This window comes from Oncorhynchus nerka, linkage group LG22 (assembly GCF_034236695.1).
Source record: "Oncorhynchus nerka isolate Pitt River linkage group LG22, Oner_Uvic_2.0, whole genome shotgun sequence".
Taxonomy (NCBI): Eukaryota; Metazoa; Chordata; class Actinopteri; order Salmoniformes; family Salmonidae; genus Oncorhynchus; species Oncorhynchus nerka.
This window is the reverse complement of record NC_088417.1, coordinates 80,140,893-80,156,783: the sequence shown is the minus strand read 5'-3', so window position 1 is coordinate 80,156,783 and position 15,891 is coordinate 80,140,893. Positions and strand designations below refer to the sequence as shown.

General features: G+C 41.0%; 1 protein-coding gene across 11 annotated transcripts in view; it reads left to right on the top strand.

Moving 5' to 3' along the window:
* The window catches only part of LOC115105804 (AP2-associated protein kinase 1-like), a 48,189-nt gene that overhangs the window by 11,160 nt on the left and 21,138 nt on the right, over positions 1-15,891 (top strand). For all 11 annotated transcript variants that reach the window (XR_003859928.2, XM_029628205.2, XM_029628204.2 and 8 more), the window contains exons 2-7: positions 8,830-8,948; positions 9,196-9,304; positions 11,582-11,724; positions 12,254-12,375; positions 14,869-14,950; positions 15,263-15,395. Coding sequence is in view for 10 of the 11 variants with exons in the window: in XM_029628205.2 (XP_029484065.2) it covers positions 8,830-8,948; positions 9,196-9,304; positions 11,582-11,724; positions 12,254-12,375; positions 14,869-14,950; positions 15,263-15,395 (708 nt within the window). In the remaining variant the exon portion in view is untranslated. The remainder of the gene's footprint in view (positions 1-8,829; positions 8,949-9,195; positions 9,305-11,581; positions 11,725-12,253; positions 12,376-14,868; positions 14,951-15,262; positions 15,396-15,891) is intronic.

The following is a 15,891-nucleotide window of genomic DNA, read 5'->3' as shown; positions in this document are numbered from 1 at the left end:
CAGAAACATTATGTACAAAATAATTTACAAATATCGCGAAAATACCCACATAATAGCACAATTGGTTATGAGACAGTAAAATGGCGGCCATCTCCTCTGGCGCCAAGTTGTGTTAACAAGCGAGTGTGCCCACTCTGCTATTTGTGCAATGTTGGCTAGTGCGCACATATAGCCTAAATCAGGGATGTGTAACGGAACTCATCATGCGGGGCTGCAGTGGCTCCTGGGTGTACATACCCACATCCATACACCTCAGCTTGCGAGCAAAACATTTGTACTTTTTCTGTGCATTTTGCCATTGGGCGTAGAGAGAATGTAGCTATTTTCTAACTAATTTCCTGCAATTCTACACATTTTGCCATAGGGTGGAGGCAAATGTTTTAAGTTTTCAATATGATAACCAATGATCAAATAGGCCCTACCCCGGTCTGTAGTTCGACCATGCTTACTAGTTTAGATAGCTGGCCGTTAGACTAACTTATCAATCTAAAAACATTTAGCTGACGTGGCCTAATTGAGTGACTGCTAATGCACAACCAAATGTGGAAATTGTGTATTCGATTATTCTAACTCTCAACAGTAAGTTGAGATCCCGACTGAGTCCATTTGAATTGATTTTTATTTAGATTTCATGTAATGGACATACACAAAATAGTCCAAATTGGTGAACTGAAATTTTTTTTATATAAAAAAATGCACAAAAAAAAAATGGAAAAGTGGTACGGGCATATGTATTCAATCTCTTTGCTATGAAGCCCCTACATAAGATCTGGTCCAAACAATTACCTTCAAGTCACATAATTAGTTAGATTGCACACAGGTGGACTTAATTTAAGTGTCACATGATTTTCCACAGGATCTTAGTATATATATACCTGTTCTAAAATGCCCCAGACTCTGGAACACCACTAAACAAGGGGCACCACCAAGTTGTGAAGTACAGATCAGGGTTGGGTTATAAAAAAAGATCCAAAACTTTGAACATCCCACGGAGCACCATTAAATCCATTATAAATCATGGAAAGAATATGGCACCACAACAAACCTGCCAAGAGAGGGCCGCCCACCAAAACTCACGGACTAGGCAAGGAGGGAATTAATCAGAGAGGCAACAAAGAGACCAAAGATAACCCCGAAGGAGTTGCAAAGCTCCACAGCGGAGATTGGAGTATCTGTCCATAGGACCACTTTAAGCCAAACACTCCACAGAGCTGGGCTTTACGGAAGAGAGGCCAGAAAAAAGCCATTGCTTAAAGAAAAAAATAAGCAAACCCGTTTGGTGTTCGCCAAAAGGCATGTGGGAGACTCCCCAAACATATGGAAGAAGGTACTCTGGTCAGATGACTAAATATAGGGAAATTGTTGAGGGAAACCTGTTTCAGCCTTCCAGACATTTGAGACTGGGACGGAGGTTCACCTTCCAGCAGGACAATGACCCTAAGCATACTGCTAAAACAACACTTGAGTGGTTTAAGGGGAAACATTTAAATGTCTTGGAATGGCCTAGTCAAAGCCCAGACCTCAATCCAATTGAGAATCTGTGGTATGACTTAAAGATTTCTGTACACCAGCGGAACCCATCCATCTTGAAGGAGCTGGAGCAGTTTAGCCTTGAGGAATGGGCAAAAATCACAGTGGCTACATGTGCCAAGCTTATAGCGACATACCCCGAGAGACTTGCAGCTGTAATTGCTGCAAAAAGTATTGCCTTTTGGGGGCGTTATGCACGCACGAATAGTTATGCATGCTCAAGTTTTCATTTTTGTTGTTGTTATTTGTTGTTTGTTAAACAATTAAAACTATATTGCATCTTCAAAGTGGTAAGCACTCTGTGTAAATCAAATGATACAAATCCCCCCCAAAATATACATTTTAATTCCAGGTTGTAACAAAATAGGAAAAATGCCATGGGTGAACACTTTCGCAAGCCACTGTATATACAAGTATTCAGACCCCTTCCTTTTTCCACATTTTGTCACGTTACAGCCTTATTCTTGAATTGATTCAATTATAATTTTCCTCATCAATCTACACACAATACCCCATAATGACAAACTGAAAACAGATTTATAGAAATTCGAAAATGTATTAATAATAAAGAACAGCTATACCTTTCATTACTCTCCTGTGAGGATCCAAGGATCAGGTTGCAGGGGAAGAGCTTTCAATAGAGCCCCCTCTGTGGGTGAGGTGGGGGGTAATAACGGCTCGCGTCCGATTGTAAATTGTAGGCAGCAGGCGATTCCTTGTGGTTTCTAGTTTGGGTGAATGGAATGTTTCTTTGTTACAGAAGAGTTTGCCTCCCAAAACTTCAACATCAAACAATGAACACTGGGACAATGTATTTCAACATCCGAATGTTGGGAATGATAATAGGTGGAATATGGAAATTAGTCTATTTTGTGATGTCATTAAAATTGTCATAAAGGCATTATAACAAAACATTGCAATTACATTACTTGAAGAGTTTTTACACTGTGTACATCTGGTTTAGAGGTCGACCGATTAATCGGAATGGCCGATTAATTAGGGCCGATTTCAAGTTTTCATAACAATCGGAAATCTGTATTTTTGGACACCGATTTGGCGGATTATTTTATTTTTTTTTACACCTTTTATTTAATCTTTATTTAACTAGGCAAGTCAGTTAAGAACACATTCTTATTTTCATCTTGTCAGCTCGAGGTATTCAGTCTTGCAACCTTACAGTTAACTAGCCCAACACTCTAACCACCTGCCTCTCATTGCACTCCACGAGGAGACTGCCTGTTACGCGAATGCAGTAAGCCAAGGTAAGTTGCTAGCTAGCATTTAAATTATCTCATAAAAAACAATCAATTAATCATAAAAACTAGTTAACTACACATGGTTGATGATATTACTAGTTTATCTAGCGTGTCCTGCATTGCATGTAATTGATGCGGTGCGTATCGTTGCTCCAATGTGTACCTAACCATGAACATCAATGCCCTTCTTAACATCAATACACAGAAGTATATCTTTTTAAACCTGCATATTTAGCTAAAATATATCCAGGATATCAGGCAATATTAATATTAACCCGGTGGAATTGTGTCACTTCTCTTGCGTTCATTGCACGCAGAGTCAGTGTGTATGCAACAGTTTGGGCTGCCTAATTTGTCAGAATGTTACAGAATTATGACATAACATTGAAGGTTGTGCAATGTAACAGGAATATTTAGACTAATGGATGCCACCCCTTAGATAAAATACAGAACGATTACGTATTTCACTGAAAGAATAAACTTCTTGTTTTCGAGATGATAGTTTCCGGATTTGACCATATTAATGACCCAAGGCTCGTATTTCTGTGTGTTATTATGTTATAACTAAGTCTATGATTTCATAGAGCAGTCTGACTGATCGGTGGTAGGCAGCAGCAGGCGTGTAAACATTCATTCAAACAGCACTTTCGTGCGTTTTGCCAGCAGCTCCTCGTTGTGCGTCAAGCATTGCGCTGTTTATGACTTCAAGCCTATCGACTCCCGAGATTAGACTTGTGTAACTGATGTGAAATGGCTAGCTAGTTAGCGGGGTGCACGCTAATAGCGTTTCAAACGTTACTCGCTCTGAGACTTGGAGTGGTTGTTCCCCTTGCTCTGCATGGGTAACGCTGCTTCAAGGGTGGCTGTTGTCGTTGTGTTCCTGGTTCGACCCCAGGGAGGAGCGAGGAGAGGTTAATGAAATACAAATGGTATAGAGAGAAATAGTCCTATAATTCCTATAATAACTACAACCTAAAACTTCTTACCTGGGAATATTGAAGACTCATGTTAAAAGGAACCACCAGCTTTCATACGTAATCATGTTCTGAGCAAGGAACTTAAACGTTAGCTTTCTTACATGGCACATATTACACTTACTTTCTTCTCCAACATTTTGTTTTTGCATTATTTAAACCAAATTTAACATGTTTCATTATTTATTTGAGGCTAAATTGATGTTATTGGTGTATTATATTAAGTTAAAATAAGTTTTCATTCAGTATTGTTGTAATTGTCATTATTACAAATACATTTGAAAAATCGGCCGATTTATCGGTATCGGCTTTTTTTGGTCCTCCAATAATCGTTATCCGTCCTCTAATCTGGTTTACATCCTTTACGTTGTGTAGAAAATATCAAGGATAAAGAGAATGTGTTTGTGACGATTAAGATTGTGATTTTAGTTCTCTAACAAGATCATAGTAAATTATCATACATTACCTCGTAACCAGAGAGCATGTCAGCATGACGGAAACTCCCCTTTTTACCCAAGGGTATAAAGGGTTCTGTTAAAAATTAACATATCAGACTAAAATGACCACAGCTGTAGCGAGGTCTAGGATAGTCACTACCACAGAACGCAACACGAGGTTGAAGAAGACAAAAGAAACTCTAACAATCCAATGCTACGGTTGAGTAGCTGTATCTAAGTACAGTATCTAAGAAGATGAATTTTAGTAGGACCGGTTATTCTCTTCAAATCATCGTTGCCTGCACTGCTTTCATCACCACTCTGGATCATCGACACGGCTGATTAGCTGTCCTCAGGAGACCACTCTTCCAGAAGGAGTGCAAGTAAACAGACAACTAAGAAGAAGGACATTGTGACCTCTTGTGGACAATCAGAGAAGAAGAAGGCCATCTGAAATAAGGCCCAATCAAACCCTTCTCAATTTACGCAAATAATGCACGTAATACATGCATTACTTCTTCCCCAAAAGAGTGGCCTTTCAGGGCAATGTATTAGGGCTACTGTAAGTGTAGTTTGCAAATGTATCCAAGTGTTGCTTCTCTTTTTCGCTTTCTCTCTCTAACTCTCCATCTTGTGTAACAAGTGTCATATTGTGTTAGTCCATTAGGGACCTGTTGTCATCGCATTGAGTTTCTAATCGATAAGCTATACCGTGTGTGTATCCTATGTTATCATTTAGTTTCTTAGTAAATTAATAATCAAATCAATTTGTGTGGTATAGAATGATCAGTGAGACTCAGATTTCTGCAGATTCACGAAGTCTGCGATGTTCAAAAGGAGACTGATATGAGGAAATTATTAATTAGTGACTTTTGATTTGTATTGTATTTTATATTTATTTTTAATTCCAGGCCCCCGTTCCCGCAGGAGAGCTTTTGCCTCTTGGTAGGCCGTCATTGTAAATTAGAATTAGTTCTTAACTGACTTGTCTAGTTAAATAATTCAGGAGACTGTAACCTGTTAAACAAACTTTTTCCGTGGTGCCCCAATTTCCTAATGAGTTCATTGTTATGCGATTAATTTAATCTAATAACAACTAAACATAGTGGGTAATTATTCGATGAATAACAGTCATCACATTAATGATAGTCACATCATGACATACCTTATTTGCATAAGTATTCAGACCAGTGGTGTAGCTTCAGCCAGGGCAGCCGGTGCGGTCGCACCAGGGTGATATCAAAATGTGTTAAATTGGATTCCTTTTTCAAATGCAGTTCAAGTGCAGCCATTGCTAGCACAAGCAATGTAGCGGGACCAGAAGAGGATGTAGGTTTATCGTCACCAGCAGCAGCTTTTAGCGGGTCAAGTGAGCCAAGGCCAAGCTGTTCCATCGTGCCAGAAGAAGCAACTTTGACAGAGGAGGATACAGGTTGTCAGGTATCGGTGGATACGACCCTGAGCACAAGCCAGGTCGGACAAGCTATCCCCGGGCGGGGAGGAAGAGGAGCAGGGCGAGGCTAGAATCGTGGCGGCTGAGGAAACAGGTGGAAGTGGGACAGACAGCCTTTTTACCTATCCAACTGATGGGACATTCTGCAACAAATGTGGAAAAGTTAAACGGCATGTTATTGCATTAGGCTCGTGTAAGCCTGCTGGCCCATTCCCAAGAGTTGACGAAAGGCAGTGTTTTTCCAAGTCATATTACACCACTACAACCAAGGCTGGAATCAAATTACCACGTACATGGCTATGTTATTCGATCAAGCTAGATTGTGCGTATTGTTAACCTTTCTGCCTGTTTGGAGATCGGAGTGCCCTTTTCTTCTCTGATGTGTGGGTGAATGGGGTGAGAGATTGGCGCCATCTAACATCCATACTAGCATGTCATGAGACATCCCAAATTCACATGGGTGCCTGTTTGGTATATGAGTAATGAAGCTCAATGGCACTATTGACGCAGAAATGGAGAGAGGCGTGGGGTAACGCAGAAGATTTCTGGCGACAGATGTTGGAGCGCATAGTTAATGTAACTCTCACACTTGCATCATGTAATTGGCGTTCAGAGGGCACCGTTGAAAGCTGGGGCAGGCCAATAGTGGGAATTTTCTCAGTATAATTGAACTGCTGTCATTTTACGACCCAGTTCTGAAATAACTTTTAGAACGCCCCGCAGGATCCGTTAAATATCTCAGTCTTTAAATCCAAAATGGGGTGATTTATGTCTTAGCCGAGCGAGTGAAGTGTGACATTCAGGGAGAGATGCAGGAAGCCCCATTTTTGTCTATTATAATGGACACCACCTGTATCCAGAGTAGACCAGTTAAGACAAGTTTATCGCTATGTGAGAGTGATGAGGGATGCAAATAATGTCGCCACAGATCTGACCATCACAGAGTCGTTTTGGAGACTTGCTGACACATCAGCAGCTGAGCAACATGATTTTGGAGTCCACCTGTGGTAAATTACATTGATTGTACATGATTTGGAAAGGCACACACCTGTCTATATAAGGCCCCACAGTTGACAGTTCATGTCAAAGCAAAAACCAAGCCATGAGGTCGAAGGAATTGTCCGTAGAGCTCAGAGACAGGATTGTGTCGAGGCACAGGTCTGGGAAAGGGTACCAAAAAAATGATGCATCATTGAAGGTCCCCAAGAACACAGTGGAATCCATCATTCTTAAATCGAAGAAGTTTAGAACCACAAAGACTCTTCCTAGAGCTGGCTTCCTGGCCAAACTGAGCAATCGGAGGAGAAGGTCTTTAGTCAGGGAGGTGACCAAGAATCCGATGGTCACTCCGACAGCTCTTGAGTTCCTTGGTGGAGATGGGAGAACCTTCCAGAAGGACAACCATTTCTGCAGCACTCCACCAATCAGGCCTTTATGTTAGTGGCCAGACAGAAGCCACTCCTTAGTACAATACATATGGCAGTCCCCTTGAAGTTTTCCAAAAGGCACCTAAAGGACTCTGACCATGAGAAATACGATTCTCTGGTCTGATGAAACCAAGACGGAACTCTTTGGCCTGATTGCCAAGCGCCACGTCTGGAGGAAACCTGGCACCATCCCTACGGTGAAGCATGGTGGTGGCAGCATCATGCTGTGGGGATGTTTTTCAGAACCCAATCGAACATCTCTGGAGAGACCTGAAATTGGCTGTGCAGCGATGCTCCCCATCCAATGTGACAGAGCTTGAGAGGATCTGCAGAGAAGGATGGGAGAAACTCCCCAAACACAGGTGTGCCAATCTTGTAGCGTCATACCCGAGGCTGTAATCGCTGTCTAAGGTGCTTCAACAAAGTACTGAGTAAAGGGTCTTAATACTTATGTAAATGTGATTTAATTATATATTTTTTATATAAATTTGATAATTTGTTAACCTGTTTTGCTTTGTCAATTTTTGTCAATTTTGGGTATTGTGTGTAGTAGATTGACTAGGGGGAAAAATTATTTAATCTATTTTATAATAAGGCTGTAATGTAACAAAATGTTGAAAAATTCAAGCGGTCTGAATACGGTCTTATTTTGGTCATATTGGTCCGCAGGTCTATAAAATGGGGGCCACATTTTGCCCATCCTGGCTTACATGATGAGATTAGTATTTTATAGCCGAAGGAGCGAGTTTATTTTTATTTGTCATATGCCAAGCATCGGTTTTCATGTCACCAGAATAAGACACCTCAATATTTATTGGAAAGGAGTATCAAGCTCATCACCTTGCACTTTCACCACCCTGTGAACTCCATAATTTGTCATCTATAGCTTAATAAACTGCATGCTTTCCTGTCATCGCATGACTCCATGTTTACTTTGCTATGATGGTTATTATATCAATATTTGCACATTAGTGTTTTCACTGACAATTATCGCATAATTAATTTTACTGACAGAAAAAGATCCCAACTTGTCTAGCATATTTTGTTCTCTCTACATTTCGAAAGTTTACTGAAAAATGTTCTGTTTCCATTAGGCCTGTCATGACATTTTTTTATCTGATGTACTTTACTCACATAAAAAGGTTGGATTTAAACATGCTTAATGTCAAATAAAAATCCTACAAATTATTTGCCTCCTTTTAAAGATCATCGGGTTTCCAAGCCCAAAAACATTATCATGGTGTCTTTTTGTTCTAGTTTCATGAGGACTCACCAGTAAAGCCTTTTATCCCACTACTGTAATTTGGACGGCAGGTAGCCTAGTGGTTAGAGCGTTGGGCCAGTAACCGAAAGGTTGCTAGATCGAATCCCCGAGCTGTTGTTCTTCTCCTTCCCCTGAACAAGGCACTGTTCCAAGGCTGTCATTGTAAATAAGAATGTGTTCTTAATTAACTGACTTCCCTAGTTGAGTAAAGGTAAATAATTACTATACTAGCCTTGGTCTCAGTCATACTGAGACCAAGGTCTCTTTTACAGATGAGCCCTGAATTACATAAATTACAGTAAATACACACACATCCATATAAATACAAAATGCAAGCAGTTCTTGATACCTGAATACACTTGAAAGTGATTTGTTCCTGACGTGGAATATCTCTTATATTCAGTTTTCTCTATTACTTCAGACTTCCAATGGTTGCTTGCCTCCAAACACTGAACATTTAATTTGGTCTCATTCACTCTTTATCACAGGGGGGTTTGCAATTGTGTTCCTGGTACGAACCAGCCAGGGGCTCCGCTGTGCCCTCAAGAGGATGTATGTCAACAATGAGCACGACCTGCAGGTGTGCAAGCGAGAGATCCAGATTATGGTGAGTTGCTGTGGGATTACCCCACGGCATGCTTGAAAAGGGAGCTATTATGTCTAGTTCTCTCCTTTGCTCACATGAAAACATACATGACACGCATACAGGCAGCTCTACAAACTGCAGCATGTTATGTATCAGCAACGATGATTTCCAACCAAATTATCCTCAGGAGACAAAGTTTGAATTTGAGTGGCATGGTAATGTTCACTCTGTCTTTTATTGTAATGTGGTTGTCCTTGTGCTCTCGCAGAAGGACCTGGTCGGCCATAAGAACATTGTTGGCTATCTGGACTCTAGTATCACCACTTGTGGAGGAGGAGATGTGTGGGAAGTGCTCATCCTCATGGACTACTGTAAAGGTGAGTGCTTACTGAAGGATCTGTGTTCAATCAAGTGTAGTTCATTCCTCAAAAGTGACTGAAAGGTAGAAATAAGGTCGGCCACTGTGACTCAACTTGTAGTCCACATGAGGGCGCTTTCTGTCTAACTATATTCTGTCCTCCATATAGGCCTACGGCTGGGGTGGTGAATTTCTTTAAATGTTGTGTTTAACCGTTCAGTTTTTCCACAAAAAATGTGAAGGTGTAGATAATGTGATTGTTTAAGTATCTCTAGGAAATACTTGTTTTAAATCAAAGCCTTGTTTTTTTCAGGACTGTTCACATCAAACATTTCTTACTTCTGTCTTTGTATCTTTGCAACTCATTTGACTTCTGTACTGCACCAGGTTGTTTTCCCAGGATGTGAATGCATGTTCAAACTTGCGGTTCTAAGAATGTATAAAATAGGCCTGCGTGAACTAAAAACCTACCCCCTTTAAGAAAAATATGTGTTTCCTTTGAACTGTGAATGTTGCCATTCTTTTGCGAGTGTTGTTATTCATTGTGACATTGGGGTTTCTAGCACTCTTTCACTCAAAGGCTAACTTTACGTATCACGCTAACAGCTAGTCAAGCACGGCCAATCTGGGGTCATATATTTCATTCTTTCTTTTGTTCACAGAATAATTTGCTCTTAATAATGGAATGATAGAGCAGCCTAACCTTTTCCGCTCTTTGGGAGAACTGTCACAATGAAGAGGACACTTAAGTGTTCATTGAAAGACAACACATGTCTGAAATTATTAAAAAGTTGTGAGGTTATGAATTGGCTCTAAGTTTTGTGTATTGGACAATTTTTTATTTCATTTTATCTCTGTGGCTCAACCTTGAAGACCATACATACTGTAGAGACGGTTCTATAAATCCATCAACATGTTGATAATACAATGTTTGATATACTGTACAGTAGATCCTGCTACTCAGACTGCATTTTCTTCAGTGAGCTTTATCCCATTTTCATACCATCATACTGTTTCTGTACCATACCGGGGTGTACGATTTTACCAATTGTGCACACAAGGGGAGCTATTTAAACAAAAAACTAATAAATATTTTAACTCAGCAAAAAAAGAAACATCCCCTTTTCAGGACCCTGTTTTTCAAAGATAATTCATAAAAATTCAAATAACTTCACAGATCTTCATTGTAAAGGGTTTTAAAACTGTTTCCTATGCTTGTTCAATAAACAATAAACAATTAATGAACATGCACCTGTGGAACGGTCATTAAGACACTAACAGCTTAGTGGTAATTAACATTTCACATTTATGAAAACTTAGGACACTAAAGAGGCCTTTCTACTGACTCTGGAAAAAAAACAAAAGAAAGATGCCCAGGGTCCCTGCTCATCTGCGTGAATGTGCCTTAGGCATGCTGCAAGGAGGCACGAGGACTACAGATGTGGCCAGGGCAATACATTTCAATGTCTGTACTGTGAGACTGCTAAGACAGCGCTACAGGGAGACAGGACAGACAGCTAATCGTCTTCGCAGTGGCAGACCACATGTAACAACACATGCACAGGATCGATACATCCGAACATCACACCTGCGCGACACGTACAGGATGGCAACAACAACTGCCCGAGTTACACCAGGAACGCACAATCCCTCCATCAGTGCTCAGACTGTCCGCAATGGGCTGAGAGAGGCTGGACTGACGGCTTGTAGGCCTGTTGTAAGGCAGGTCCTCCCCAGACATCACCGACAACAACGTCGTCTATGGGCACAAACCCACCGTTGCTGGACCAGACAGGACTGGCAAAAATTGCTCTTTGACGAATTGCGGTTTTGTCACATCAGGGGTGATGGTTCAGATTCACATTTATCTTTGAAGGAATGAGCGTTACACTCTTAGCCACTTAGCTAGCAAGTTAGCAAACCAAATGCATAGCTGGAGCCCCTGAGCTGGATGTCATTTATTTGAGACATCTTAGATTTTTTTATAGTTCTACTTAACTTATAGTTAGTTATAAGCAGTGGCGCAGCACGCACCCCAGCAGCCCACTGCAATGTTTAAAATCATATTGTTGGTATTTTGAAACACCCTGGTATACGGTATATTGCTCAAGCCTAGTGAGCTTCCACATCACAGCTATATAACACCATGTGCAACCACTGAGCCCCTATTGTGAAGTGGTCATTTTAGATTATCAAGAGACTGAGTCTGAGTGCAAGATAGGTGTGACTGAGTGTGGCTGTAAGCTCCATTCCCAGTGTGTGTTCAGTAATGAAATTGTGTGGTGTATCTTTGCAGGAGGCCAGGTGGTGAACCTGATGAACCAGCGTCTGCAGACAGGCTTCACCGAGGCAGAGGTACTGCAGATCTTCTGTGATACGTGTGACGCCGTGTCTCGACTGCACCAGGGCAAGACACCCATCATCCACAGGGACCTTAAGGTATGCGGAGGACAGATGTATGATTTTAATTTGATCACCCAGTTGCAGGAGAACTTTCCTGCAATGTGGGAAATGTAAAACTTATAGTGTATTTGAGGTTTAAAAAAGCTTCTGAAGTTTGTAATTTCCACTTTGATATTTCAGACATGATTTTCCCTTACAAAAATGTATCAACGCCCCCCAAAAATTCCATTAATTATAATTCACATGAAAATTCACTGTTGCTGCAGGATTATTTTCCTGCTGTAGCGAACGGGCTCAAATTAAGATCCTACATCTGTAGGAACCCTCTCCTGTGTTTTCTCCCACCTCCCTTCTCTGCTCTTGGTCCCTCTCTCCTCATCTTCTTATTGGCTTAGTCTTGCTGTTATATAGGCAAGCTGTTACCGGTATTTATATATGCCATTCAGCAGACACATTTTTTTATCCAATTCACATTATATATTTTTTAAATAGCGTGACCATTACGTGACTCATTCTGTAGTTCTCTGGCTCTGTTTGACTCTTCTTCTCCTTTGTGTTTCTGCAGGTGGAAAACATCCTGTTACATGATAAGGGTCACTACGTGCTGTGTGACTTCGGAAGCGCCACCAATAAGTTCCAGAACCCACAGACCGAAGGAGTGCCAGTAGTCGATGAGGAAATAAAAAAGTTTGTGAACCGACAGTCAGAAGTTTACATACAACTTAGCCAAATACATTTAAACTCAGTTTTTCACAATTCCTGACATTTAATCCTAGTAAAGATTCCCTGTCTTAGGTCAGTGAGGATCACCACTTTATTTTAATAATGTGAAATGTCAGAATAATAGTAGAGTGAATTATTTATTTCAGCTTTTATTTCTTTCATCGCATTCCCAGTGGGTCAGAAGTTTACATATACTCAATTAGTATTTGGTAGCATTGCCTTTAAATATTTAATTTGGGTCAAATGTGTCGGGTAGCTTTCCACAAGCTTCCCACAATAAGTTGGGTGAATTCCTCCAGACAGAGCTGGTGTAACTGAGTCAGGGTTGTAGGCCTCCTTGCTCGCACATGCTTTTTCAGTTCTGCCCACAAATTATATATAGGATTGAGGTCAGGGCTTTGTGATGGCCACTCCAATACCTTGCCTTTGTTGTCCTTAAGTCATTTTGCCACAACTTTGGAAGTATGCTTGGGGTCATTGCCCATTTGGAAGACCCATTTGCGACCAAGCTTCAACTTCCTGATTGATGTCTTGAGATGTTGCTTCAATATATCCACATAATTTTCCTACCTCATGATGCCATCTATTTTGTGAAGTGCACCAGTCCCTCCTGCAGCAAAGCACCCCCACAATATGATCTTGCCAACCCTGTGCTTCACGGTTGGGATGGTGTTCTTCGGCTTGCAAGCCTCCCCCTTTTTCCTCCAAACATAACAATGATCATTGTTACAAATCCCTTTTGGCCCGACAGTCTAGGGGGGATGGTAATGAGACCCGTAACATAACTCATGCAAATTATTATTGTGACAAAGTAAAAGTGTGCACGAAATAACCACGACAACAGAAATCTACCGTCAAACTCTAGGTTTATTTATAAACACACAGTAATGGGGGAAGCAGGGAAAGGGGCTGAGCTGGACCCAAGGAAAGAAACAATAAGCATCCAAAACACCCCTAAGCTAGACTAGCCTACTTTAACAACAGCTAACTAACTAACCAAAAATACAGTGGGTGGTCCGCCCAGTTCTAACTAGTGTATTTAACAAAGTTCACCTACGGGTAGTGTATGCCCATGGGCGACTTGTCTTGGTTTCCCCCTTTTCCCACCAGCAAACAAACAAACACCATAACCAAAAACAATACTCACAGGTGATGACAAAGTGCTATGGAGGTGCTTAAACAAAAGAGAGGTTACGACACAAAGCAAGAGTGAAACACAGAGACCTACAGACATGGCATTTACAGAGAGATTGAGCTAGAGATTGCGCTAGAGATTGCTCCAGAGCAAACAAATGATGGGGTTTTTAAACCATGGGGAAGGAACTGTGATAGGGTAGGAAATAGGAGGAGGTGTGTCTTCTGATTGATGATTGATTGGGGAGTGATGGTTTTCACCTGTGAGGGGAGAAGGAGAGAAAAGAAACACACACACAGGATACACACACACAGGATAACTATCTGTAACAATCATTATGGTCAAGCAGTTCTATTTTTGTTTCATCACACCAAAGGACATTTCTCCAAAAAGTATGTTGTTTGTCCCCATGTGCAAACTGTAGTCTGGCTTTTTTTATGGCGGTTTTGGAGCATTGGCTTCTTCCTTGCTGAGCGAACTTTCAGGTTATGTCGATATAGGACTTGTTTTACTGTGGATATAGATACTTTTGTACCTGTTTCCTCCAGCATCTTCACAAGGTCCTTTGCTGTTGTTCTTGGATTGAATTGCACTTTTCCCACCAAAGTACGTTCATCTCTAGGAGACAGAACGAGTCTCCCTCCTGAGCGGTATGATGGCTGAGTGGTCCCATGGTGTTTATACTTGCTTACTATTGTTTGTACAGATGAACGTGGTACCTTCAGGCATTTGGAATTCTCTCCCAAGGATTAACCAGAGTTGTGGAGGTCTACAATTGTTTTTCTTAGGTCTTGGCTGATTTGTTTTGATTTTCCGATGATGTCAAGCAACCAGGCACTGAGTTTGAAGGTAGGCCTTGAAATACATCCACAGGTACACCTCCAATTGACTCAAATTATGTCAATTAACCTATCAGAAGCTTCTAAAGCCATGGCATAATTTTCTGGAATTCTCCAAGCTGTTTAAAGGCACAGTCAACTGTGATACAGTGTATTGTACGTGAAATAATCTGTCTGTAAACAACTGTGGGAAAAATTATGTCCTTACCGACTTCCCAAACTATAGTTTGTTAACAAGAAATTTGTGAAGTGGTTGAAAACTAGTTTTAATGACTCCAACCTAAGAGTATGTAAACTTACGACTTCAACTGTATATGCGTACCATTTCCTGCCATTTCATTTTTTTTGAAACATTTTATTTTACAGCCATAGAAAAGTCCTTTCAAAGTCCACCTGAGCCGAGCCTTTTCGAAATTAGTGTTCGTTAGATAAAGCTTATGATGTTCATCTTCCTGTTTGTGACCTTGTTCTGTTCTCTCTCAGGTATACCACTCTGTCATATCGTGCTCCTGAGATGGTAAACCTCTACAACAGCAAGATTATCACTACTAAAGCTGACATATGGGTGAGTGGATGTTGTATTTTAGATCTATGCTTTAGTCATGGTATCAGTGCCAGCTTCCTATTTGTATGGGCTTTTTTACAATACACTTTTCAGCAATTTGTCACAGAATGCCCATGAAAATGTAGTTGGTACAGTAGGACATTTGAAAAGACATATTTGTGTGGAGAAGCCTTTCCCATCTTGTTTCTCAAGGCATTTGGATGTTTGTTCTAAATGTTATATAACTTAATTAGTGTGTGTGTGTGTTGAGGCAGGTAGCCTAGAGGTTAAGAGCTTTGTTTGTGTGTGTGTGTGTTCCCTCCCTCCCTCCAGGCAATGGGCTGTTTGCTGTATAAGCTGTGCTACTTCACTCTACCCTTTGGGGAGAGCCAGGTGGCCATCTGTGATGGCAGTTTCACCATTCCTGACAATTCCCGCTACTCCTACGACCTGCACTGCCTCATCCGTCAGTGTTCCACCACTCACTGTATCTGCTATGAAAATTAGTGTAGATTCTACAGTGCCATTACATATTTTAGAAGTACACTATATTTATATTTAAGTATGTGGACACCCCTTCAAATTTGTGGATTCCTCTGTTTTAGCCACACCAATTGCAGACGGGTAACGGGTATAAAATTGAGCACACAGCCATGCAATCTCCATAGACAAACACTGGCAGTAGAATGGCCTTACTGAAGAGCTTAGTGACGTTCAACGTGGCACCATCCAACAAGTCAGTTTGTTAAATGTTTTCCATGCAAGAGCTGTAAGCTGTGTTATTGTGAATTAGAAATGTTTAAGAGCAACAATGGCTCAGCCTTGAAGCGCTAGGCAACACAAGCTCACAGAACGGGACTGCTGAAGCGAATCGTGTTTAAAAATCGTCTGTCCTCCATTGCAACACTCACTACCGAGTTCCAAACTGTCTCTGAATGTAACATCAGCACAAAGCTGTTCGT